This window comes from Chiloscyllium plagiosum, unplaced genomic scaffold (assembly GCF_037043375.1).
Source record: "Chiloscyllium plagiosum isolate Xiang-an unplaced genomic scaffold, Cpla_swu_hap1 HiC_scaffold_1, whole genome shotgun sequence".
Classification (NCBI taxonomy): Eukaryota; Metazoa; Chordata; class Chondrichthyes; order Orectolobiformes; family Hemiscylliidae; genus Chiloscyllium; species Chiloscyllium plagiosum.
The window spans coordinates 46883845-46908609 of record NW_028270139.1 but is presented as its reverse complement, the minus strand read 5'-3'; the positions used below and the strand labels follow the sequence as shown (position 1 = coordinate 46908609).

Below are 24765 nucleotides of genomic sequence, written 5' to 3'. Positions count from 1 at the left end.
CTACAGCTCACAATAGGGTAGAAAGAGTCAAGATGTGTGGTGTACTGCCTGTCAGTCAGCTCTTCGCCCTTTACGAGGACAGCATCCTTTTTAGCAATCACTCATGGGATGTGGGCCCCACTAGCAGGCCAATTTTTATTTCCTGTCCCTACCTTGGAAAAGGTGAGCTGCCTTCCTGAACCATTATGATCCATGTGCTGTAGGTTGATCCACAGTGCCCTAAGGGAAGGAATTCAGGATATTGACCCAGTGACAGTGAATGAGCAGCATTATATTTCCAAGTCAGGATGATGAGTGGTCTGGAGAAGAACTTGAAGGTGGAGATGTTCTCATGTATATACTGCCCCTGTCCTTCTAGATGGAAGTGCATATGCATTTGGAAGGTGCTGTCTAAGGAACTTTGGTGAATCTCTGTACTGCATCTTGTACTTGGTACACATTGCTGCTACTGAATATTGCTGGTGGATGCTTGCGGATGCAGTGCCAATTAAGTGTGCACTTTAGAACATAGAACATAGAACAATACAGCACAGAACAGGCCCTTCGGCCCACGATGTTGTGCCGAACATTTGTCCTAGCTTAAGCACCCATCCATGTACTTATCCAATTGCCGCTTAAATGTCACCAATGATTCTGACTCTACCACTCCCACAGGCAGCGCATTCCATGCCCCCACCACTCTCTGGGTAAAGAACCCACCCCTGACATCTCCCCTATACCTTCCACCCTTCACCTTAAATTTATGTCCCCTTGTAACACTCTGTTGCACCCGGGGAAAAAGTTTCTGACTGTCTACTCTATCTATTCCTCTGATCATCTTATAAACCTCTATCAAGTCACCCCTCATCCTTCGCCGTTCCAACGAGAAAAGGCCTAGCACTCTCAACCTATCCTCGTACGACCTATTCTCCATTCCAGGCAACATCCTGTTAAATCTTCTCTGCACCCTCTCCAAAGCTGCCACATCTTTCCTAAAGTGAGGCGACCAGAACTGCACACAGTACTCCAAATGTGGCCTAACCAAAGTCCTGTACAGTTGCAACATCACTTCACGACTCTTGAATTCAATCCCTCTGCTAATGAACGCTAATACACCATAGGCCTTCTTACAAGCTCTATCCACCTGAGTGGCAACTTTCAAAGATCTATGAACATAGACCCCAAGATCCCTCTGTTCCTCCACCTCACTAAGAACCCTACCGTTAACCATGTATTCCGCATTCTTATTTGTCTTTCCAAAATGGACAACCTCACACTTGACAGGGTTGAACTCCATCTGCCACTCCTCAGCCCAGCTCTGCATCATATCTAAGTCTCTTTGCAGCCGACAACAGCCCTCCTCACTATCCACAACTCCACCAATCTTCGTATCATCGGAAATTTACTGACCCACTCTTCGACTCCCTCATCCAAGTCATTAATAAAAATTACAAACAGCAGAGGACGCAGAACTGATCCCTGCGGAATTCCACTTGTAACTGGGCTCCAGGCTGAATATTTGCCATCTACCACCACTCTCTGACTTCGACCGGTTAGCCAGTTTTCTATCCAATTGGCCAAATTTCCCTCTATCCCACGCCTCCTGACTTTCCGCATAAGCCTACCATGGGGAACCTTATCAAATGCCTTACTAAAATCCATGTATACTACATCCACTGCTCTACCCTCATCCACATGCTTGGTCACCTCCTCAAAGAATTCAATAAGACTTGTAAGGCAAGACCTACCCTTCACGAATCCGTGCTGGCTGTCCCTAATCAAGCAGTGTCTTTCCAGATACTTATAAATCCTATCCCTCAGTACCCTTTTCATTACTTTGCCTACCACCGAAGTAAGACTAACTGGCCTGTAATTCCCGGGGTTATCCCTATTCCCTTTTTTGAACAGGGGCACAACATTCGCCACTCTCCAGTCCCCTGGTACCACCCCCGTTGACAGTGAAGACGAAAAGATCATTGCCAACGGTACTGCAATTTCCTCTCTTGCTTCCCACATAATCCTAGGATATATCCCGTCAGGCCCGGGGGACTTGTCTATCGTCAAGTTGTTCAAAATGCCCAACACATCTTCCTTCCTAACAAGTATCTCCTCTAGCTTACCAGTCCGTTTGTTCTGGATGGTGTCAAGCTTCTTGAGTGTTGTTGGTGTTGCACTCATCCAGGCAAGTATGGAGTATTCCATCACACTCCTGACTTGTGCCTTGTAGATGGTGGACAAGCTTTGGAGAATCAGGAGATGAGTTACTCATCGCGGTATTCCTATCCACTGATCTGCTGTTGTAGCCACTGTGTTTATGTTCGAGGAGAAAGTGAGGTCTGCAGATGCTGGAAATCAGAGCTGAAAATGTGTTGCTGGAAAAGCGCAGCAGGTCAGGCAACATCCAAGGACCAGGAGAATCGACGTTTCAGGCATGAGCCCTTCTTCAGGAAAATCCTGAAGAAGGACTCATGCCCGAAACATCGATTCTCCTGCTCCTTGGATGCTGCCTGACCTGCTGCACTTTTCCAGCAACACATTTTTAACTGTGTTTATGTTGTAAGTTCAGTTGAGTTTCTGGACAATGGTAACCCCCAGGATGTTGATAGTGGGGGATTCAGTGATGGTGACACCATTGAATATCAAGAGATGATGGTTAGGTTGTCTCTTACTGGTGATGGTCATTGCCTGGCGCTTGTGTGGCGTATTGGCACCCCAAGAATGGAGATTGTCCAGATCTTGTTGCATTTGAACATGGACTGTTTTTGTATCTGAGGAGGTATGAATGATGCTGAACATTGTGCAGTCATCTCCACTTTTGACCTTATGATGGAGGAAAGGTCATTGATGAAACAGCATTATGATTCTGATCATCCCCAAGCAGAGGCTAAACTCTCATCAGAGGTATACTGACTTACAGTGCCAGTAACTCCTGAGAGAAGGCTAACCCCTTTGACTTGACTAAGACATGCTGATAACTATGATAAGCTTCCTTCATTTATTCCTTTATTAAATAGCAAGACAAGATAGCAGTTATATGAGTTTGGTATCTCTGGCTGAGGGGGCAAAGCACAAAAAAGACAAGACTAAGCAAGAGTCTTATTAGACTAAAACCATTAACTCTGTTTCTCTCTCCACGGCTGGTGACAGATCTGCTGAGTTTCTCCAGCACTTTCTGTTTTTAAGACCAGGCAATGTGAGGCAGGAATGCTCTGAGCATCTAGATAGGTTCAGTGTGAGTGAGTGATGTGACAGCATGTGAAGATCGTAGAGATGCAGACTGGACCAGACCATAATCTGGTGTGTGACCCTGAGTGCATAGTGTCCTTGCTGCAGCATTACAGTAAGAGTTGAAGAATTCAGATCAAAATTCAACATGAATTGCAGAAGAGACCTGTAAATGAATTAGAGATGTGACATGAGGGTTCATAGAGGTTGCCAATATTTGCTAACATGGGGTGCATGCGACTGGTGCCCATGGACCATGCCAAGATATGTGGATGCCCCGTGTCCAACATGCAGGTCATTTGGAGCAAGCGGTGAGTTCAGCCCATCAAGGACTCACTCTGATTTCCGTGTCAAGTTTTCCAGCAGCTGGTTTGCATGATGATTTTGGTAAGATTGCAACCTGTCGTGAGTCGGGCTTAGAGGGTGGCAATGGCCTAGTGGCATTATTGCTTGACTGTTAATAAAGAGTCCCAGGTAATGTTCTGGCGGCCTATGGTGGAATTTGAATTCAGTAAAAAATGTGAAAATCTATTGATGATGTCAGGTGAATCCACTGCCAATTGTTGGGAAAAGACTATCTGGTTCACATATGTCCTTTATGAAAGGAATCTGTCATGCTTACTGGAATGGATTACATGTGACTCCAGATCCACAGTGTTGTGGTTGACTCTGAACTGCCCTCAGGGATGGGCAATAAATGCTGGCCTCATGAGCAACAACTCATCCCATGAGTGAATTTGAAAAAAAATAACAATTGTGAGTTGGGAACTCACAATGCCTATGTGAGTGATACTCTGAATATGCTGCTTGAGAAAAATGGTAACATGCAGAGAGACGATCCCAATATTGTCATAGTTCCCAAGAAATGTTAGTGGATTTAAAAAGCTTAGTCTAATTCCTGGATAATCATAGAACTAACCACTCTGACGACCATACTTTTCCTGACCCTGTATACACCCTGAACCTGACAGTCACACCCTACTAGAGCCTGCCCCCAACCTCATCTAATCCTACCTCCTCACCAGCATGGAACCTTGCAGTTAACCCTTGAGTGTGCAGTATATTCCTAGCATACTATGATTTATGTAATTGGAGTAGGCAAAGAGAGGATGGATGCTGATGAAATGGAAAAGCAGGCACAGACTTCCAAAGAAGAGGATGAAGACATGATCAGGAGAAACATCAGCTCAACATGCACGGCTGCATTGGGCTAATATAAGTGAATGGTTGAAGGTGACTGAAAGTTTCTGTATATTCATATTGACACATGATAAGATGCTGGGCTACCATGGCCATTGGTGAAAGAGGAGCAGTGACTTTGCGAAGGTTGTAAGATGGGATGTGGCTAAGGACAGGTATGTTGTGTAGCCTGGTGTTTAAGTATAGGAGTATACACTTGTATATGCAATCATGTGTCACCTATGCCCCCTTGTGAGAAATGATGGTTGACTTCAAATTGCTGATGCTTGACCAAGTGCATGGTTAAAGTTCCAAGGTAGCACGAGCATCAGGGATCGTGGATATTGCAGAATTGGTGAGTACCTCTAGCTCCAACAATTGAGAAGATCAAGCCAATATTGGACATGACAAATGCCAGAGGAGCATGGTGTGTGGTTAATGAGGCGAGTTTGTGACAATAGTGCAAGTAAACTCGCAAAGTTTTGTGGAGAGAAACTCTTCATGATATTCTGTAAAAATGACACTTTAACAAAAGTAAGATAAGATTCAGCACAATTAATCATTAATAGACCCTTTAAACTGCCAGTCAAATAAACATTCATTGTGTTTCTAAAGATATAGTTCTTAGGACCAAAAGAATTAAAGGACGGGGGAGGAACTGTTAACAGGGTGCAGTGTTGGGTGATCAGCCATGATCATAATAAATGATGATGAGCAGGGTCAAAGGGCCAAATGGCCTGCTACTGCTCATATATTCAATGTTTCTATGACATAATAATAGCCCTAGGAGAAATGTTAACAAAGAGCTCATTGGAACTGTCTGACCAGATGCTATTGGATTTTTTCTAATTTATGTCTGTCAATCAAAAGTCTAGCTGGGTTTTTAAAATTCATGTTTTAAAACTTCTTTAAAGTTTAACAACTGAGACATTTAAAAAAAAACTTCAAGATCATAACCGTCATGTAGACATTATATGCCCTTCATGAGCATTTGGATTTGCTGCATCAATTTATGACTCCCATGCTGTTGGTTAAGGTTTTTGCAATAGCCAAAATGTGCGAAAGATGCTCAGAGTTGAAACTTTATTGCTGGAACAGCACAGCAGGTCAGGCAGCATCCAGGGAACAGGAGATTCGACGTTTCGGGCACAGGCCCTTCTTCAGGAATGAGCAGAGAGTGTTCAGCAGGAGAAGATAAAAGGTAGGGAGGAGGGACTTGGAGGAGGGGCGTTGGAAATGTGATAGGTGGAAAGAGGTCAAGGTGAGGGTGATAGGTCGGAGTAGGAAGGAGGCGGAGAGGTCAAGAAGAAGACTGCAGGTCAGGAAGGCGGTGCAGGGCTGGAGGGATTCGGCTGAGACAAGGTGGGGGGAGGGGGGATGAAGAAACTGGTGAAGTCCAAGTTCATCCCCTGTGGTTGGAGGGTTCCCAGTCGGAAGATAAGACGCTCCTCCTCCGACCGTCGCGTTGTTGTGGTTTGGCGGTGGATGAGTCCAATGACCTGCATATCCTCGGTGGAGTGGGAGGGGGAGTTGAAATGCTGTGCTACAGGGTGGTTGGGTTGGTTCGTCCGGGTGGCCCAGAGGTGCACTTTCTCCTTAAAGATGCTCAGATCCTCATTCTGCCTGTCTTTAATCCTTGCACTGCATTAATGCCTACACCCAGTAGCTGGACCGTTTTAGACATCTGACCTTGATTGAGTCCTCTATTCTTTCTTTCATTTCTTCCAGTAAGGATGTTAGAATTGTAGGAAAAGTTTCCTCAAGTCAACAGATATCTCCATCTCTAAAACTTAACCATTAAACAGTCTATACAATACTTGTGAACAAAATTCATAGCTTAATTGTTTGTACTAAACCAAAATTGACTTTTGTCAATCTTCTACACGGTATGTTGAAGTCCATGATATAGGTCTTTCTATGGAAACACCCAGCTATTTTATGAATCCATTTTTGGCATTTAACAGTAATCTTTCTTGTATATTCCATTGAATAACTGTATTAGACGGTCCAAACCTCCTCACTATACTACTTATAGGCATTGATCTCACAAAACATTTTAATTATGTTATCACTTCATTTAGCAAATTACTTTATTTTCTTTTAGTGGGATGTAACACATATACACTTTATACTGCCACTGATTTTACAGTTCAAACTCCAAGAATATCTGACAATCTGTACATACTGTCTGCTATTTTACACATTTGGCACTTAGATTATAATTTTCTTTTTGAAACATTTTTACTTCCAACCTGCAGCTTCAGGTAGTATTGCTTAGTAACCACATTATTCCAGTGGGCTCATTAGTAAAGGGTAGAACTGGAAACAAGCCTTAACTAGAAACTAGGAGCAGGGGTAGTTCAGCCCTTTTAAGCCTGCTGTGCCCTTCAGAGTGATCATGGCTGATTCTCTAGCTTAATGCTGTTTTCTCTCAGTCCCCTTGATGTCTTTAGTATATAAAAAGTTATCACTCTCTTGAAAATATTCAGTGACTCCATGGTCTTCTGTGGTGAAAAATTCCATAGAATCTCGACCTTTTGACTGATTTTTTTTTTTCTCGTTTCAAACCTAAATGTCAGTTCTACCCCATATCCTGAGACTGACCCCAGGTTCTAGACTTTCCAACCAGGGAAAACATCTTCCCTGCACCTAGTCTTTTCAGCCCTATTGTAATTTTGTTTCAATCAGATCCCCTCTCATCTGTCTCTGATGAGTATAGGCCAGTTCAACCAATCTCTCCTCATAAGACAGTCCTGCCATCCCCCGAAACAGGTTAGTGAACTCTCCTTATGGCAACAATACTCCAGGTGTGGTCTTACCAAGGTCCTATTTAACTGCAGTAAGACAGTCCTATTTCTGAACTCAAATCCCCTTGTCATGAAGGCCAACATACCATTTCCTTCCTAGTTGCTTGCCACTTCCACCTGCCTGCTTTCATTGAATTGTGTGCAAGGACACAGCAGAAACCTTTGTACATCCAAATCTCTCAAAATATCCCCATGTAAATAATATTCTACCTTGATGTTTTACACACTTAGGTATATAAACTTCACATTCAGCTATGTTGTACTGCATATGCCATGTATTTGACCATTTTTCAGAATCAAAGAATCCATATAGTGTGGAAGCAGGCCATTCAGCCCATTGAGTCCACAACGACTGTCCAAAGAGCATCCCATTCAGACCCACGCCATCTACCCTATCCTAAACCTCTAACGCTGCATTTCTCACTGCTAATCTACCTAGTCCACACATCCCTGGACATTTTAGGTAATTTAGCATGGCCAATGCACCTAGGCTACACATCTTTGGACTATGGGAGGAAACTGGAGCACACGGAGGAAACCCATGCAGACAATGGGAGAATGTGCAAACTCCATACAGATAGTCACCAAGGTTGGAATCAAACCTGGGTTACCTGGCGCTGTGAGGCAGCAGTGCTAACCACTGAGCCATTATACCGCCTCTTTGCATTGTCTTCACAACTCTCAATCCTGCCCATTTTTGTGTCATCAACAAACTTGTAAATGTTGCATTTGGTTTCCTCATCCAGGTCACTTGGAGGGTATATTTATTGTGAATAGCTGGGACCATGCACTGATCCTTGCAGTACATCACTAGTCACTGCCTGCCACCCAGAATAAGACCCATTTATTCTGTTTCCTGTCTGTCAACCAGTTCTCAATCCATGCCAGTATACACTGCCAATCTTGTGTGCTTTAGTTTTGCCCAATAACCACTAATGTGAGATCTCATCAAAAGCCTTCTGAAAAGTCCAAATGCACCACACACTTTTATAATGTGTACTTGTAGATTTACATATTGCCAGCAAGCACCTCTTAACCCTAGGAATCATAGATTTGGTCTTCAAATTTTGGGGTTCAAGTGAATGTCTAGTCAATGCCCATCACCTGCATACAATTGCCGCTTATAGTGACTCTTGTCAGGATATCTGTTGACCTGGTGTATGATTCTAGATTAGAGTGGTGCAGGTTTTTCAATTCCTGCGGTGCCTGGATGGGACCCCTGGTGGTGGGGTCCCACAAGGACAAAACCCCCTGGTGCTCACCTTCCGCCCTACCAACCTTCGCATAAACCAAATCATCTGACGACATTTCTGCCACCTCTAAACGGACCCCACCACCAGGGATATATTTCCCTCCCCACCCCTTTCCACTTCCACAAAGACCATTCCCTCTGTGACTACCTGGTCAGGTCCACGCCCCCCAACAACCCACCCTCCCATCCTGGCACCTTTCCCTGCCACCGCAGGAATTGCAAAGCCTGCACCCAAACCTCCTCCCTCACCTCCATCCAAGGCCCCAAAGGAGCCTTCCACATCCATCAAAATTTTACCTGCACATCCACCAATATCATTTATTGTATCCGTTGCTCCCGATGTGGTCTCCTCTACATTGGGGAGACTGGACACCTCCTAGCAGAGTGCTTTAGGGAACATCTCTGGGACACCCGCACCAATCAACCACACCGCCCTGTGCCCCAACATTTCAACTCCCCCTCCCACTCAGCCGAGGACATGGAGGTCCTGGGCCTCCTTCACCGCCGCTCCCTCACCACCCGACGCCTGGAGGAAGAACGCCTCATCTTCCACCTCGGCACACTTCAACCCCAGGGCATCAATGTGGACTTCACCAGTTTCCTCATTTCCCCTTCCCCCACCTCACCCCAGTTCCAAACTTCCAGCTTAGCACTGTCCCCATGACTTGTCTTACCTGCCTATCTTCCTTTCCACCTATCAACTCCACCCTCTTCTCTGACCTATCACCTTTATCCCCACCCCCATTCACCCATTGTACTCATTGCTACCTTACCCCACCTTCCTCTCTGACCTATCATCTCCATCCCCACCCCCCCTCACCTGTTGTACTCTATGCTACTTTCTCCACACCCCCACCCTCCTCTCATTTATCTCTCCATCCTGCAGGCACTCTGCCTGTATTCCTAATGAAGGGCTTTTGCCCGAAACGTCGATTTTCCTGCCCCTCGGATGCTGCCTGAACTGATGTGCTTTTCCAGCACCACTCTAATCTAGAATCTGGTTTCCAGCATCTGCAGTCCTTGTTTTTACCTGGTATATGATGCTCATCTGTCATGGACCATCTTCTTCATCTACTGTAGTCCACCTACAACTTTGCCTAGGTTGACCACTCTTTCTTGCTGCCCTTCACTTACCTTTTAGCAGAATACTGACATTTTCATTCCCGGATGTCAATTTTTAGTGTTCTTTTTGATCTTGCAATTTCAAATTATAATTAAGCACAATTGATGTAAGTTAACAATACACAAATATGATTAATTTTTTCTCATCTGTACTCTTGGTGTGAAAGAGAGATGAGAATTGCTGCTATCTTTTGGATCAGTTGCACATTTCAATACAGTGAAACAGCTGTATTCATATAATTGCTATTGCCTTACTGTTAACTGACAACGATCTACTCTTACGCATTCAAATAAAATCTAAAATTAATTTCCATATTCACTATGGTTCACAACAATTTCCCTTACTACCAAGCTTTAAACTGATAGAAAAAATAGCAGGATGTGTATTTGTGAATCATGCCTTTCTTAGTCCACGTATTCTTAAAAGTAATTTGTCGAATAAAATGTAAAAGAAAGAATGAAATTGAAGAAAATCAAGGCTTCTGAATATGGTTCAACTGAAATGATGCAAAGTTTAGAACATGTTTTGGACTAAGTTATTTCAATATAGTACCAAAAGTTGCAAGGTGGATCAACTCTTTGAACCAATGCATGTTCACGTAGCATCAAATGGACAATATCTATAAAAATTGAATTAATCAACCTCTAGATTTGTAGGATTTACATGTACTAATTTTCATTACACAGATTATTCTATCTCTAATGTGTGAGATGGTGATAGTTCATTTCAAAGAATGGGCGGTTGAAAGCATGTTTAGTGCCTTGTTTGAATGCGTAGTGATGCATGCTGTGTGTAAACACTGATAAACTATAATTAGTTTCTTAGTATATGCATATGTGTATTTCATGAGATTTGTAGTGTTGCAAATTTTACTTCAGTTTAGTAATATGTAAACATTTTGGATGGACATTCAAAGGCAAACAAATGTTCTTTTAAATACAATGTTATGTTTGAGGACTAAAGCATTGTTTATTTCTCAAAAAATACTTGAAAGTAAATTTTCCATTTTATAAAATATTGTGGTTTCTATTTGAATGAAGGGTGTTTGTTTTAAAGTAACAGATGCATGTTTTATTTTCAATGGCATGGTTTCAAAGCGAAGTATAACAAATAACTGTTTAACTGATGCAGTAAATATTCCGGCTTAATTGATTTTGGTTTTATTCACATCAATAGCACTCCTCCTTATGATACTTTGACCAGATTCCCCAGAGCTTCAGCTCCTCCAAAGCTCTCTGGTTGGTGAGATACTCCTGGGTTGTTAAGGTACTAGATATACTATATTTTTCTCTTTTTGTTCAAAAGGAAATTATGGGATGCCATCACATAGAAAGAGAGAAAGATAGACCCACACCACCTTTACTGACCCTAAGATGCCCCAAAGCACTTCAGAACCAATTGTATGTTTTAAATGTAGCAATTCTTGTAATGTAGGGATAATGACAACAAACCTCTATAAACCACAAGGCAACTATGGCCAGATAATCTGATTTTAGTGATGTTGATTGTTATGTAAATATTAATCACAATATTGTGGATAAATCACTATACCTGTCATACTACAGCATCATCTATGCACATTTGAGAAGGTACATGGAGCCTTGGTTTAACATTTCATTCAAAAGGTGATACCCATAAGAGTAAGGTGACATCCCCAAGAGTGCAGTACTCCCTCAGTAATTCACTGGAGTGTCAGCGGAGGTCTTTGTACTCAAGTCATGGACCTTGATTCCAATTCAGTTTTGGAATCAAGAGTGCTACCCTTGTACCACAATTATTTTGAAAATTGGAATATTATTTAATTGAATGATATAAACAACAAAACTACTTATTAAAACTTTCTTAATCTGATGAATTGTAGCTCTTCAGTTCATCTTCAGTTATAGAAACAGATTGTACAGTACCTTCAGATTGTTCCACCAGCCAATGAGATCACAATTCATCTCTGCCTGAACCCTATTTACTTAGCTTTGTTCCATATGCAATATTAATTTACCAAATCGAAATCAACCCAAAAACCTCAACGACACAGCATCCACAGCCTTCTGAGGGAAAGTTTCCATTACCATCTGTGTGAAAACGTACACCCTCATTTTACATTTGAATGACATGTTGTTTTGAAATCCCTCACCAGGGGAAATAGCTATCCTGTCATTTTTACATGAAATCCTGTAATAATTTTAAACACCTCAGTGAAATTACCACACAACCTTATGGACCAATGAAGGAGAATCTTTGATCAAAGCTTGACAAATGGAATTTAATATGGGGAAATGTGAGGTTGTTCACTTTGATAGGAAGAATAGAAAGGTAGGAACATGGGAGCAGAAGTCAGCTATTCAGTCCCTCAAGCCTGTGCCACCATTCAGTGTGATCATGGGTGACCATTTCAATGCCTTACTCTCAAACATTCCATATCTCTTTGCGTTATTGATATTTAGAGTTCTGTACATCACTTCATTAAGCATACTCAATGACTGAGTTTCCACAGCTTTCTGGAATAGCGACTTCTGAAGATTCACAAACCTCTGAGTGAAAGAAATTCTCTTGATCTCAGTTGCAAATGGTTTTCCCCTTACTTTGAAATATTTCTCCTGGTTCTAGGTTCCCAACCAGGGAAAACATGTTATCTACATCCTTTTTTTTTCCTCGAATATTTTCAAGTTTTAATAAGATCACCTTGCATTCTTTGAAACTCTTGAGTGTGTCACTTGATTCTTCGAACCTACCCTGCCATTCAATAAGATCATGGTTGATCTGATTTTAACCTCAACTCTACACTCCTGTATGTCCTCATCTTTCATACTTTTGCTCATCAAGAATCTATCTGCCTCTTCCGTAAGAAATGTTTAAAGATGCTGCATTCACTATTTTTTGAGGAAGGGAATTCCAAAGACTTGTAAATCTCAGAGAAAAAACATGTTAACTCATCTGTCTTAAATGGGTGACCCTATGTTTTTAAACTATGAACTTTGGTTCAATTCTCCCATGAGAGTAAACATCCTTTTCACATCTACCTGATCAAGTCCTGTCAGAATTTTATATATTTCAGTTAAGGAGAAAGTGAGGTCTGCAGATGCTGGAGATCAGAGCTGGAAATGTGTTGCTGGAAAAGCGCAGCAGGTCAGGCAGCATCCAGGGAACAGGAGAATCGACGTTTCGGGCATAAGAAGGGCTTATGCCCAAAACGTCGATTCTCCTGTTCCCTGGATGCTGCCTGACCTGCTGCGCTTTTCCAGCAACTCATTTCCAGCTCTATATTTCAGTTAAGTCACCTTTGATTCATCTGAACTCTAAATTATACAAGCCTAGCTTATCTAACTTTTTTCTCATAAAGCAAAATGCTTATTCCAGTATAGATCTAATAAGTCTTTACTGAAATGCTCCTAATGCATTAACATCTTTCTGTAAGTACAGTGACCAGTATCCTACACAGTACTCCAGATGTGGTCTCACCAATGCCCTCTATAACTGAAGCATAACCTCCCTGCTCTTGCATTCAATTCCACTTGCAATAAAATATAATGTTCCATTAGCTTTCATTACAGTTGGTCAGTAATATGATATTCAGAATTTTCTACAGGCCACTTTGGGAGGTATGGATGTTAGTTGGGCAGATGATGGTAAAGGGGAATCGGGGCAGAGAGAAGGAAGAGTTTCTTGTGTTATTCAAAGTTCCCAAAAGGTCTAAAATAAAACTTGTATTACTTTAAACAAATTTGAAGTAGAACATTTTATCTTAAAGTAGTTCATCACCTTTGCAAATGTCATTTTTATTATTTAAGGCAGGAGCAATGGAAAAATCAGTCACTGCATGTTTAATGTCAGTTGTGAGGGGTATTACTGGAATCTACTAAATCCCTCAAAAGTAGTCTGACAAAGCTCTGCCTGCTTAAAATGTACAATCCTTCTTCAACTAGTTTGTTAAAAGTTGTTACAAACTTCAAGCAGAACCTACACATTTCTGAGGAATCATAATCTTTCCTATTTTGTTTTAGGGACAGCAAAGCCCATAATTGCTTTAACTTTAGCTTTTCTGGGCAACTTTACCATGCTTAAATAACATGTCTCAAATATGTGACTTTGCATTTGGCAAATTCAACTTCTGCTAATTTACCTTCAAATCAACTTTTGTAGATAATATAATTGCGTAATCTTGGTTTATGAACCTTTGTAAGGTAACTTTGTACATCAGTCATTCCAAATGGCATAATCTTACATTGCAAAGGCCATCTAGGATTACTTTAGGTAGAACTTGCTAGTAACTTTTTTAAAAAATTAATTTTCTTACAACGTGCTAATTTTCAATCCATATCAGTCCTCAAGTCACGGAATTAGATTAAAGTCAATTTTGTTACAGCACTACCTTCTCTAATCAAACTAGAATCTTAGTGATTAATCAGATCTTGATATCATAATCAGGTCACCATTTTCCCTCTTTACCACCAGAGTATATATTCTAGTTGACCAGTCTCTTTGTCATAATATTGTTTCAGTAGATTTGTATGGCACATTCATTTATGTTTCCTTCTATCTGGGCATTATTTGTATGATTTATCTCATTTACTTTCTAACCATAATATACAAAATAAAGTCTAATAAACATAGCTTTCAGTAATTCACCTGATCAAGGTAACAGAGCTAATAGTTTACACCCAGGTTTTACAGTTTGAGTTTCAGCTTTCTTATCTGCTCAGTTTTTTTATTACTTTTGGCAAACCTTGACATTCTGATGTTCCTGTACATGCTGTTCACATACTTCTTTGAAACTTGAACAAATAGTGTAAGGGACTTCTTCTTGGGCTATAATTTTCTCTTTAATGAATTTGGGTGTTCCCTTTACTACATATCTAAAGAGATTGAAACCAGTTGACTTGTTAGGTGCTTCTCTAATGGCAAGCAGTAAAAATGAAATAGATTGAGATATGCAAGCCAATAAACTCTAATCATTGTTTCTAAAGTTGGATGTATCCTGAGACTGAGAGTGGCATGTGCATAATTTAATCTGCTTTCATCCTAAACTACACATTGACTCCTACAATATTTGTGATACGAAACATAATCTCTGTTAAGGCTAAGCTCTCTTGATATCCCAGAGTTAGTGAAAAACGGAGTTAATCTTTTGATTGCTAACTTTTTTTTTCATAAAGGCTTGCCTTTGGAAATTGGATAGACAAATTCAGAATGATTGAAAGATATTGATACCCCTGTTTAGGTTTAGCGATCCCACACAAGCTGCTCGAACCATACTGATCATCAAAACTAGGTAATAGAACCAATTGAGTTGGTTTAACTGATGAATCAAGGTGTGTCATCTGTCTTGTAGACTTCAACCATATCTCCAAACAAGTCTGACCAATAAAAGTGCTTCACTATTTTAACCTGACTCTTCTTTGTTCCCAAATGACCATTTAGTCATGGCCAATGACCATCAAGATCTCGTGAGCAATTTTTAAAATATCCCTGCAGGAGGCTCCCAGAGGAATAATAACTTGATTGACAGATGTCCACTGATCATTGGCTTGACTCTGAAAAAGTTTTCACTTTCTCCTCTGTGTCCTTTTTTTTGAGATAACTTTCAGGGACCCTTTCTGAATCTTTTTCAAAATATGCTATCTGAGGTTACAAACCAGGATATGCCACCTGGGCTTCAATCAAAGAAGTTTAGATAACTAACAGCTCGACTATTTTCAAGAATTTTACTTTCAAATTCCTAAAGAAATTCACATATAATCCATCATCTCAATTAATTCTACTTCATTCGATCTAGTTTTTTGAGGTTGGATTGCAATTATTCCACAGATTAGATTAGATTCCCTACAGTGTGGAAACGGCCTTCAGCCCAACAAGTCCACACTGACCCTCCGAAAAGCAACCCACCTCCCTCTTGACTAATGCACCTAACACTATGAGCAATTTAACATGGCTAATTCACCTAGCCTGCACATCTTTGTGACTGTGGGAGGAAACCGGAGCACCGGAGGAAACCCATTCAGACACAGGGAGAATGTGCAATGTACTATTTCTTTATTAATCATACCACCTCTCAAATAATATTTCTATGTCCCTGGCAAATTTTGAGTGGCATGATCAATGGCGGAACAGTTGACAAAACCCGGTAAAAATGGAATACAAAATCTTATTTTCCCCCTAAGGTTTATCAGAGCATTCTGAACTTCACTAATGAGCAGCTACTACCTTATCCTCCATATATTTGCATCTCATTATTAACTAAAGTCATCTCATTTCACTGCTGCTCCCAATTCTCCTCACCTTCCCTGAAAATCTAGATGTTGCTAATTCTTGGCTAAAAGTCAGAGTGGCAAAAGCTTGCTTCTCTGGGTCTTTAGACACCTTTCTCTTCAAGACAATGCCCCTACATGCTTCATGAGTTATAATCCAGAAGCCTTGGTAATGTTGGTGTGCAATAGCAGAGATAGAGTAAATGGTGAGTATGAGGTAGTGGAGAAGATGTTGACACCTACCCTTGTGGAAAGCAAAAGATCATTAAACTTCTCCCTGCACTGCTTTGAAGAAACATTATCTGAATTCTTACTTGCTTTAAAATTCTCTTTCTGTATCTCCCTTGCTACCTTCTTTCTCTGGAGTTCAAGCTCAGGCCTTCACATTTCTCCTTCTTTTTCACATTCCTTTGTAAATGCAACCATTTGAATGAATTAACTCCAGCTTGGAGCCTGTTCCACATTTACACTACTCTAATGAGGATTAAAAAAACACAGCATGTAATATAAACATCAATTATATTTTGAAGACCTTGAATATGACTTCCTTTATAAACCTTCTCCAATAAAAATAATTTAAGTATATCTCATCACTTACAGACTTTCTCTTTGCATATGAAACTTTGTAGTATTTCTCATAAAAATTAAAATAGATATCAATTGCTGGCTTACCTTCCTTAATGGAAATCTGTTTAACCTTTAAAAAGTATTTCTCATGAACTCGGGACATTCCAATTTCTTTGCAGCCACTTTTCAAACATACTTTTTATTGTAATATAAAGCAAATTTATGATAGTAAGCTCTATAAACAGTAGTTCTCCAGTGGTAGTGGTTAGAAAAAAGATTGTCCCAATACCAGAAATGACACCTTTGCCTTTCTTTGAAATAGTGCAGTAGGTCTTTTTTTAGCTAACTGAGAACAGACATGTCTGAGTTTACCCAGCCCCTCTGTCAGTACTCCCATAGTACTACACTGGAGTGTATGCTAAAGTCTCTAAAGTGAGTCTTCAACTTAGAGGTAAGAGCACTTCCAACTGAATCACAATTACCAATATCAAATTTCTAATCTTACTATCTCCTCCAGAAATTCCCAATAGATTTTAATCACAATATAATGGAAAAGCATACCATTTCTTCCATATTGCTTAAGGTAAAATTAAGTGCATTTCACCCCTGGAAGACGAGTCTAATTTCTCAGTTTAATACTGCTCATTTGAACATTCAGTAACAACAAATAAGATAAAAATATAAAATAACTGTTAATCACTTTTTAGTGGTGGTTATTAGACACTAAAACATCATTTTTAAAAATAAAGTTATTGCAATATTCATTCTCCTCTGAAGACCATTTGCAGTTCCATGAGCAGCAATAAGTACTTTATTAATTGTTTGAGAGATTCTGGATATATTTTATTTCATTAAAGCGTTGCAATTTATGAAGAACTATCATTTGGAAGGTACATACTTTTTATCAGGTTTCACCATAGCTCTTTATTCTTTTCTTCCACACCACAACCCAAGACCGCAGTCACTGTGGTCAACAGGGCTGTTCTACATAGTTGACCTAGCTGGTTCACATTAACAAAAAAATGAATGTTACAGTTTAGGTTAAAATCTGGCATGAGAGAATCGATAATTGAAAGGCAAGGTCCTACAAAAAAGATTGTTTAGTTATTGATGTAAAATGAGTATTGACACAGCTCTCATTGAAAAGTGGATGGAGTATCATTTAAAGGATGCCAATGGAGTCACAACATCAGAAAATGTTTTCCTATAAAGATTTCTGATGTCTAGACCTGTAATTGAATGAGGTAGACTGAATAAATGTTGATCTTTTGATGTGATATTGCCAAGATACTGAATTTGATCACATTTTGGCTCCGTACGCTGTATCAACAATGTTAGTAATAATTTTGTAAGTTGTGCTTAGTATTTTATTTAATGCCTTTGTACCAATAACCTATATCACACCAGCTCAAAGAAAATATGTAACCAGTCATAAAGTGCTGCAAAAGAAAGCTGAATTTCATAATTTATAATTACTTGTGCAGGCTTGGTGGGCCAAAGGGCCTGTTCCTGTACTGCACTGTTCTTTGCATTATGAATAATTTATTGCTTTTTTCATTTTGAAATACACAGCCAGCAGTTGCCTGAGACAGATATTCCTAAAAAGCCTGACAAGATTCCCTTATCCCATATGAAGAATCAGTTTCTATTTCTTACCCAGTAGTGTTCACCCTTGCTGTGTGCCTTATCACCTTTTAGATTTCAGAACTGTGAAATGTTTGTGTTTTGTAAAGCTATGCAGTTTGTTGTATTCAAATTTGTTAGTACAAATGTTGAACAAAATTATATTTAGTATCATATTGTACAACTGCTATTGCTAATAAATATGTAGTACTAATGAAATATCAATGTAAATGTTAGAATTGAATAGAATAGGCCACATTGAAAGAAATTCCTCACTATACTGAGCAAATACAATCGCTTATCTTTAAGATTAAATGGAATACCTATAATGTTGAAATTGTGTTTATGCTAACATTTTTCATTTTTGTCTAAAATTGTAGCAGTATAGTGGAATACTGGTAGATGCATTGGGCAGCTTCTTGAAGGTAGGCTTCTTAACAGTGTTTTTAAAAATCATTTTGATATTTACAGAATCAAACTGCTGGTTTCTTCACAATGTTTGGATTCAATTTCTTTATCTGCATGCATCAGTGATTTCAGTCCCTGAGCATTTCTGCAGGAATTCCTTAAAACAAGAAGCTAGGAAGTCTGTGGTAAGAAATTGATCTCCTGTCCACCATCTTTAAGGTATAAGTCAAAAGTGTTCTTGAAACCTCCCCACTTGTCTGGATGAGTGCAGGTCTGATGACACTGAATAAGCCGGACACTATCCAAGAATAAACAGTCCACTTGATTTGACAACTCCTTTCCAAACATTAACTCACTCCAGGAATAGGCCATTCAGCCCCTTGAGCCTGTCATTTGGCAATAATGTGTACTCTCTACAAAATCCATTGCAGAAACTCACCGAGGCTCCTGCAAAAGCATCTTTCAAATCCAGAATCTCTACCAAAAAGGCCAAGAGCAGCAGATGTATTGGAACACATCATCTGTAAGCTCCCCTGAACATCATATACCATCCTAACTTGGGACCAAGTTGTTCTTCCTTCACTATTGTTGGGTAAAAATCTTGGGAATTCTATTTCTAACAACAATAAGGTGTTCTTACAACCTGAGGACTGAAGCAGTTCAAGAAAGCAATGTACCACCACATGTGCAGTGTGATAGTCAGTAAATACTGGCCTATTTTTTTTTATCTTTTATCCTGCACCTAGGCTGAGAGGGTCTTTTGCTTCAGTTTATGTTTTAAACTGTGAAAACTACTATTTCAAACTTATATTGAAGACATTTGAAAGAAAACAAATCTATACTTATAGCTTTCATAGAATAGAATCATAGAATCCCTACAGAGTGGAAACAGGCCCTTTGGCCCAACACTGACCCTCCAAAGGGTCACCCAAGATTCAAATTCATTCTGTCAAATTATTTTTGTAAAAGAAGAAAAAGCTCCCAGAATAAAATATGTTTATTTTTATTTCAATCTTTCCAGTTTAGTTTTGTTTCAAATATTGTTTTGTTTTAATAATATTGCTTACAGCTTTTCAACTTTAGGAGATTGACACAACCATATTGGTATTGGTGTACTTCACTATAATTCTTCATTCACCAAATACTTAAGTGAATCAACTGAATTGAATATTTTTTAAGCTAATAAAACCTTATAAAATATTTGAAGCTATTTAGTAAAAACAGATGTATATTTGGGGCATTAAGGTTCCACGTGAGTAACTTTGAATCTTCTAACCCCATCATTATGTCCTTTTTTTTCGTAAGTTGTCACATCAAAATTATTGTAGAAAATAAAATAATTTATGGTGTAGGGGATAATATTTTAGTATGGATAGATGACAGGAAACAGAGAATAGGCACGAATGGGTCATTTTCTGATTGGTAAGATGTACTGAGTAGTGTGCTGGCATCTCAAACTTTATCAATTTATAAAATGACTTGGATAAAGGGGCCAAAAGGGTATGGTTGCTAAATTTGCTGATGTCTCAAAGATAGGTAGAAAGTAAGTTATGAAGAAGACAAAAGCAGATTATATAGAATGTGGATAGTTTAAGTGAGGGTCAAAAATCTGGCACATGTATGTAGTGTAGGAAAAAGAGAAATTGTTCATTTTGACAAAGAATAAAAAAAAGTATGTTATCTAAATGGTAATAGAATGCAGAGCTCTGAGCTACAGAGGGATCTGGGTGTACCTATGCATGAGTCATAAAAGTCTGCAGATAACCATAAGATCTTAGATATAGGAGCAGAATTAGGCCATTCAGCCCATCAAGTCTGCTCCACTATTTGATCATGGCTGATATTTTTCTCAGCTCTATTCTCCTGCCTGCTTCCGGTAACCCTTGATCCCTTTGCTAATCAAGAATTTATATATTTCTATCTTAAATAACTTGGCTTCTACATTCTTCTGTGGCAATAAAAACCATTCTCTGGCTGAAGAAATTCCTCCTCATTTCAGTTTTAAAGGTTGTCCTTTCATTTTGAGACTGTGCCCATGGGTATTAGTCTCTCCTACTGGTAGAAACATCTACTCCACATCCACCCTATCCAGGCCTCCCAGTATTCTGTAAGCTTGAGTCAGATGTCCCTTATCCCTTATCCTTTATCCTTATTCTTCTAAACTCCAAAGAGTACAGATCCACTGAACCACTCCTCATATGACAACTCCTTCATTCCAGGGATCATTCTTGTAAATCACCTGAGGACCCTCTCCAACATCAGTACATACTTCCTTAGATATGGGTCGCAAATGGGATCTGACCAATGCCTTACACTGCCTCATCTTTTCTTACTTATATTGTAGTCCTCTTGAAGTGAATGCTAACATTACATTTGCCTTCCTAATTGCCAACTGAACTGCATATTAACCTTAGTTAACCTTATGAGAATCCTGAACTAGGACACCCAAGTCCTATTGTGCTTCAAATTTCTGAAGTCTTTCCCCATAAATCAAAAATCACATCATTTAGATAATAGTCTATACCTTTACTCTTTCTACTAAAAGTGCACACGTTCCCACATTGAAATCCATCTGCCACATATTTGCCTAATCGCCTAGTCTGTACAAATCCTTCTGCAGCCTCCCAGCTTTCTGAACACTACCTGTCCCTCCACCTATCTTCGTGTCATCTGCAAACTTAACAATAATGACCTCAGTTCCTTCATCGAGGTCATTAATGTATAATGTGATCCCAACATTGACCCTTGTGGAACTCTACAAGTCACCAGCTGCCATCCTGAAAAAGACTCCTGCCTTCTGCCTGTCAGCCAGTCCTCTATCCATGCCAATATTTTGTCCTCAACACTATGGGCTTTTATCTTATTTAACAGCCTCCTGCACAGCACCTTGTCAAAGGCCTTCTAGAAATCCAAATATATCACATCCACTGGCTCTGTTTTGTCTAACTTGCTCATTACCTCCTCAGAGAATATTAATAGATTTTTCAGGCATGACCTGGCCTTGATGAAACCATATTTACTCAGGCCTATTTTACAATGCACTTCCAAGTATCTGCAATTGTTTCCCTAATCATGGACTCTAAAATCTAGCAGAGCTGATAAAATGTGGAGCTGGAAAAAGCACAGCAGGTCAGGTAGCATCAGAAGAGCAGGAGAGTTGAAGTTTCAGGCAAGACCCTTCATCAATACTTTGTGGTAGAAGTATGTTTTCTCCTACTCACACCTTTCCATAACGCACTTAAATCACAACTCAATCTTTTCTTTAAAGAGCCATATCTGCAAGTTCAATGTACAATGTTTTATGATTGGTATAAAGTCAATGCTGGAAGAATTCTAGTCAATCTGTTTGGGAAGGTTTTTCCTTTATCACAATTAAATAATGGTCATAACTGTTTACACTACTCCAAATGCAGTCTAACCAAATTTTGCACAAGTTCAATCTTTCAATTCATTCCCTGAAAAATGAATACCAGTGATATTTTAATCACCTTATTGACCAGTGTTGCTACTTTTGCACTCAGATCCTCCATCCTCTGCTGCATTTAGGTTTATTTTCCTACGAATACATATTCCCCTTATTCTACCAACTAAATATGCTACCACCTGATATCTATGTTCATGTTTGCCAGCCTGCTGCAAGTTTAATAAAATATCTTTTGGGATTGAGAAACCAAACCCAACCAGATCAACTGTTTATACTCCATCATACTCACAGAAGGAATCTTGAAAATATCTTGAACCCGTTTTTAGTATGTTCAGAATTCTATAATGTGTAAATTATGACTTCTGGTTAGATTGGTATTTGAACAAAGTAGATTATAGAGCTTTCGTTATTTTTCTTATATTCAAAAAATCTGTTTGTAAACATTTTGATCTACAGAGCTTATCATAATTTCTAGTTTTGATATTCTTAAATGTTATTAACTCAATTTTATAACACAGTAATAATCAACTCCAGCACTGGGACTTGGAAATGATCCAGGCAAGAGGTTCCCAAATCTGGATTGAAAATGCAGCTCCAAATATCTGTGTCTATGTTTGCATATGAACTTTGCAGACAAACTAATCCATTGTCAATTGTGAGTCTTATTTAGGAAACAGATATTGGTGGACCAGAGTACTCAACAATTAGCTTATCTCCTCTGAATTAATAAATGCCTTGAGCAAGTTAAATTTGAAACTTGTGTAAAATATGCTAATGTAGGGAAATAATTCACTTTCATACTACAATAGCTCCAGTTCTTCAATGAACAACTGCTCTCAAATTTGATATAATTCAGCCCAGTGTCAAGGAGGCGTAATTACATAATTTGGGTATGACATGTTAACTTTCTTTAAATTTTATATCTCTGTTCCTTTCTGTGCCACCAACAGGAGAACCATCATACATTTTGGTGGGTGCAGCAACCAATAGACATCTGTATATACCTTGCAGAAAAGGCCTTCAAATGCATCAGCCCCAGTGCATAACGCACCTTATTATTCTCTTTGTTAATGTATATTTTGAATAAACAGTTGAACACTTGGAAAGTCTTTTTTTCATTTCTGCAGTTCACTATCCTACATTTTAGTATCTCAATATGTTAAATCGTAATGCTACTTTTCGCTCACACTTTAACTTAGCATTTTCTTTTTACTATTTCATTTTGTTTTATGAAAAATTTAAACTTTGTAAACAGTTTTCATTTCTTCTTTATTCTGCATATTGTGTATTATAAGATTATTGAATTAATCCTTCTTGTAATTCTTAATGTAGTTTATTTTGCATACTGTTAATCAGGTTAAAAATTTTGTCTACGTGGAAAATTAATTTAGCAATTCTTAAGTGTAACAATATACTTAATAATTCTGAATGCTAACTACTGTTGGTGGATTTGTACTTCACTATTGTATGGCTAGCTGTTCAAACTAATGATGGGAATTTTGGCATGGGGAAGAATAGTTTATTACAGTGTAACATGCCTTTTGTTAAATGAGATGCAAAATTTGAGAGTTTGCAATAGTAAATAATGAGCTATTATACAAGAAAACAAAATTACTTTTCTAAATTAGATGGTATCTTTAATCATTTTATTTGAAGATGTATATGCTACAATTAATGCAGAATATTGTAGTGATATTGGTTAGATTATTGAAAATACTGAACTACTGCCACAATCTAATAATCATATGCACCATTTCATATTCAAGGTGCACAATATCCAAAGCATTTAAACACAACTTTTTTTCTGGCAGTGTGTCATTTGGGCTCTGTCATTGTTGAGTAGAATGTGCAAATACTATATACTTTAGTCACAACTTTTTTAGAATTGAATTTGTAAATATGTTCACAGTTATAGATTTATGGGATCTTCTATTTTGAATATTCAATAAAATGTCTTGGATACCACGTATTTTGTTAATTGTACTTTCCAAAAAGAACTTGCCTAGAAATGTTTTGAGTGTTTCATTTTGAAGAAGTACTGCACAATAATATGTAATTGTACCTTCCAGACTACAAGCTTAAAAAAATTGCTAGCCCTGTTTATTTTCAATTCACTGCTCTTCTTCAGTCTGACGCCAAAAACCCCACTCCTAATAAGTTCTGCTGTATGACACATTTTCACTTAAACACAAAAGCTTGAATATTCCTATTTTCCATTCCTTTGGTCAATTTGCTTGTGTGCCAGCTGTTAGAATTCTGTAAAAGGAAACCTTGAGTACCTTCCATTCTCATCTCACCTTTGCTGAAAAGCTGTGGTTAAGGTATAAGCAAAATTGTAACTTCACCACTAATGATGTCAAATATGTTACACAACACTTGGCAACCTCTATGAGTATTTAATTTTACTTAGACACAAAGCATTTTGTACAGATTTCTGCTGTAACTTTAAAATATGGAAATCCATGCTTAACCCAAAAATATTACTTATGTTTTGAAACCTAACAATGTTACTAACTATTAAAAGTAATCCTATTTTGATGAGTGTAAAGATCATTTTTTATTCTTGGAGTGTGACAATGCAGTAAGGCTACACTTGTGCCCATTTCTAGTTTCCCTGAGAAGGTAGTAGCATGCTGTTTTTTTGAACCATCACAATTCTTATGATGGTATTGGGCAGCAGATTCCAGGATATAGACCAGTGTTGGTTTCACGTGCTAACTTAGGATGGTGTATGACTTGGAAGTGATGTTCACACACATAGCTGTCGTTTGTCTTTGTTGATGATAGTAGTTGAGCTTGAAGATGCTGTTGAAGTAATTCTTAATGCACCTCATGCCATCCTTAAATGAATAAGTTATTTCATAGATTACTTGCCTGCTTTGTTCTGTTTAGACAATTGAATTACAAACACTACACAGCCTTTTTCATATTAAATG

General features: G+C 38.8%; 1 protein-coding gene across 11 annotated transcripts in view; it reads left to right on the top strand.

Moving 5' to 3' along the window:
- Positions 1-24364, top strand: part of LOC122551995 (prominin-1-A-like) — a 286450-nt gene extending 262086 nt beyond the window's left edge. For 8 of the 11 annotated variants that reach the window (XM_087986625.1, XM_087986630.1, XM_087986686.1 and 5 more), the window contains 2 exons: positions 18469-18590; positions 22780-24364. In XM_087986625.1, the coding sequence (XP_087842751.1) occupies positions 18469-18544 (76 nt within the window). In that variant the 3' untranslated portion in view covers positions 18545-18590; positions 22780-24364. Of the gene's footprint in view, positions 1-10741; positions 10832-18377; positions 18423-18468; positions 18591-22779 lie in introns of all 11 variants that reach the window. The other 3 variants (XM_087986694.1, XM_087986635.1, XM_087986672.1) reach the window with 2 other exon arrangements.
- Positions 24365-24765: the final 401 nt, after the last annotated feature.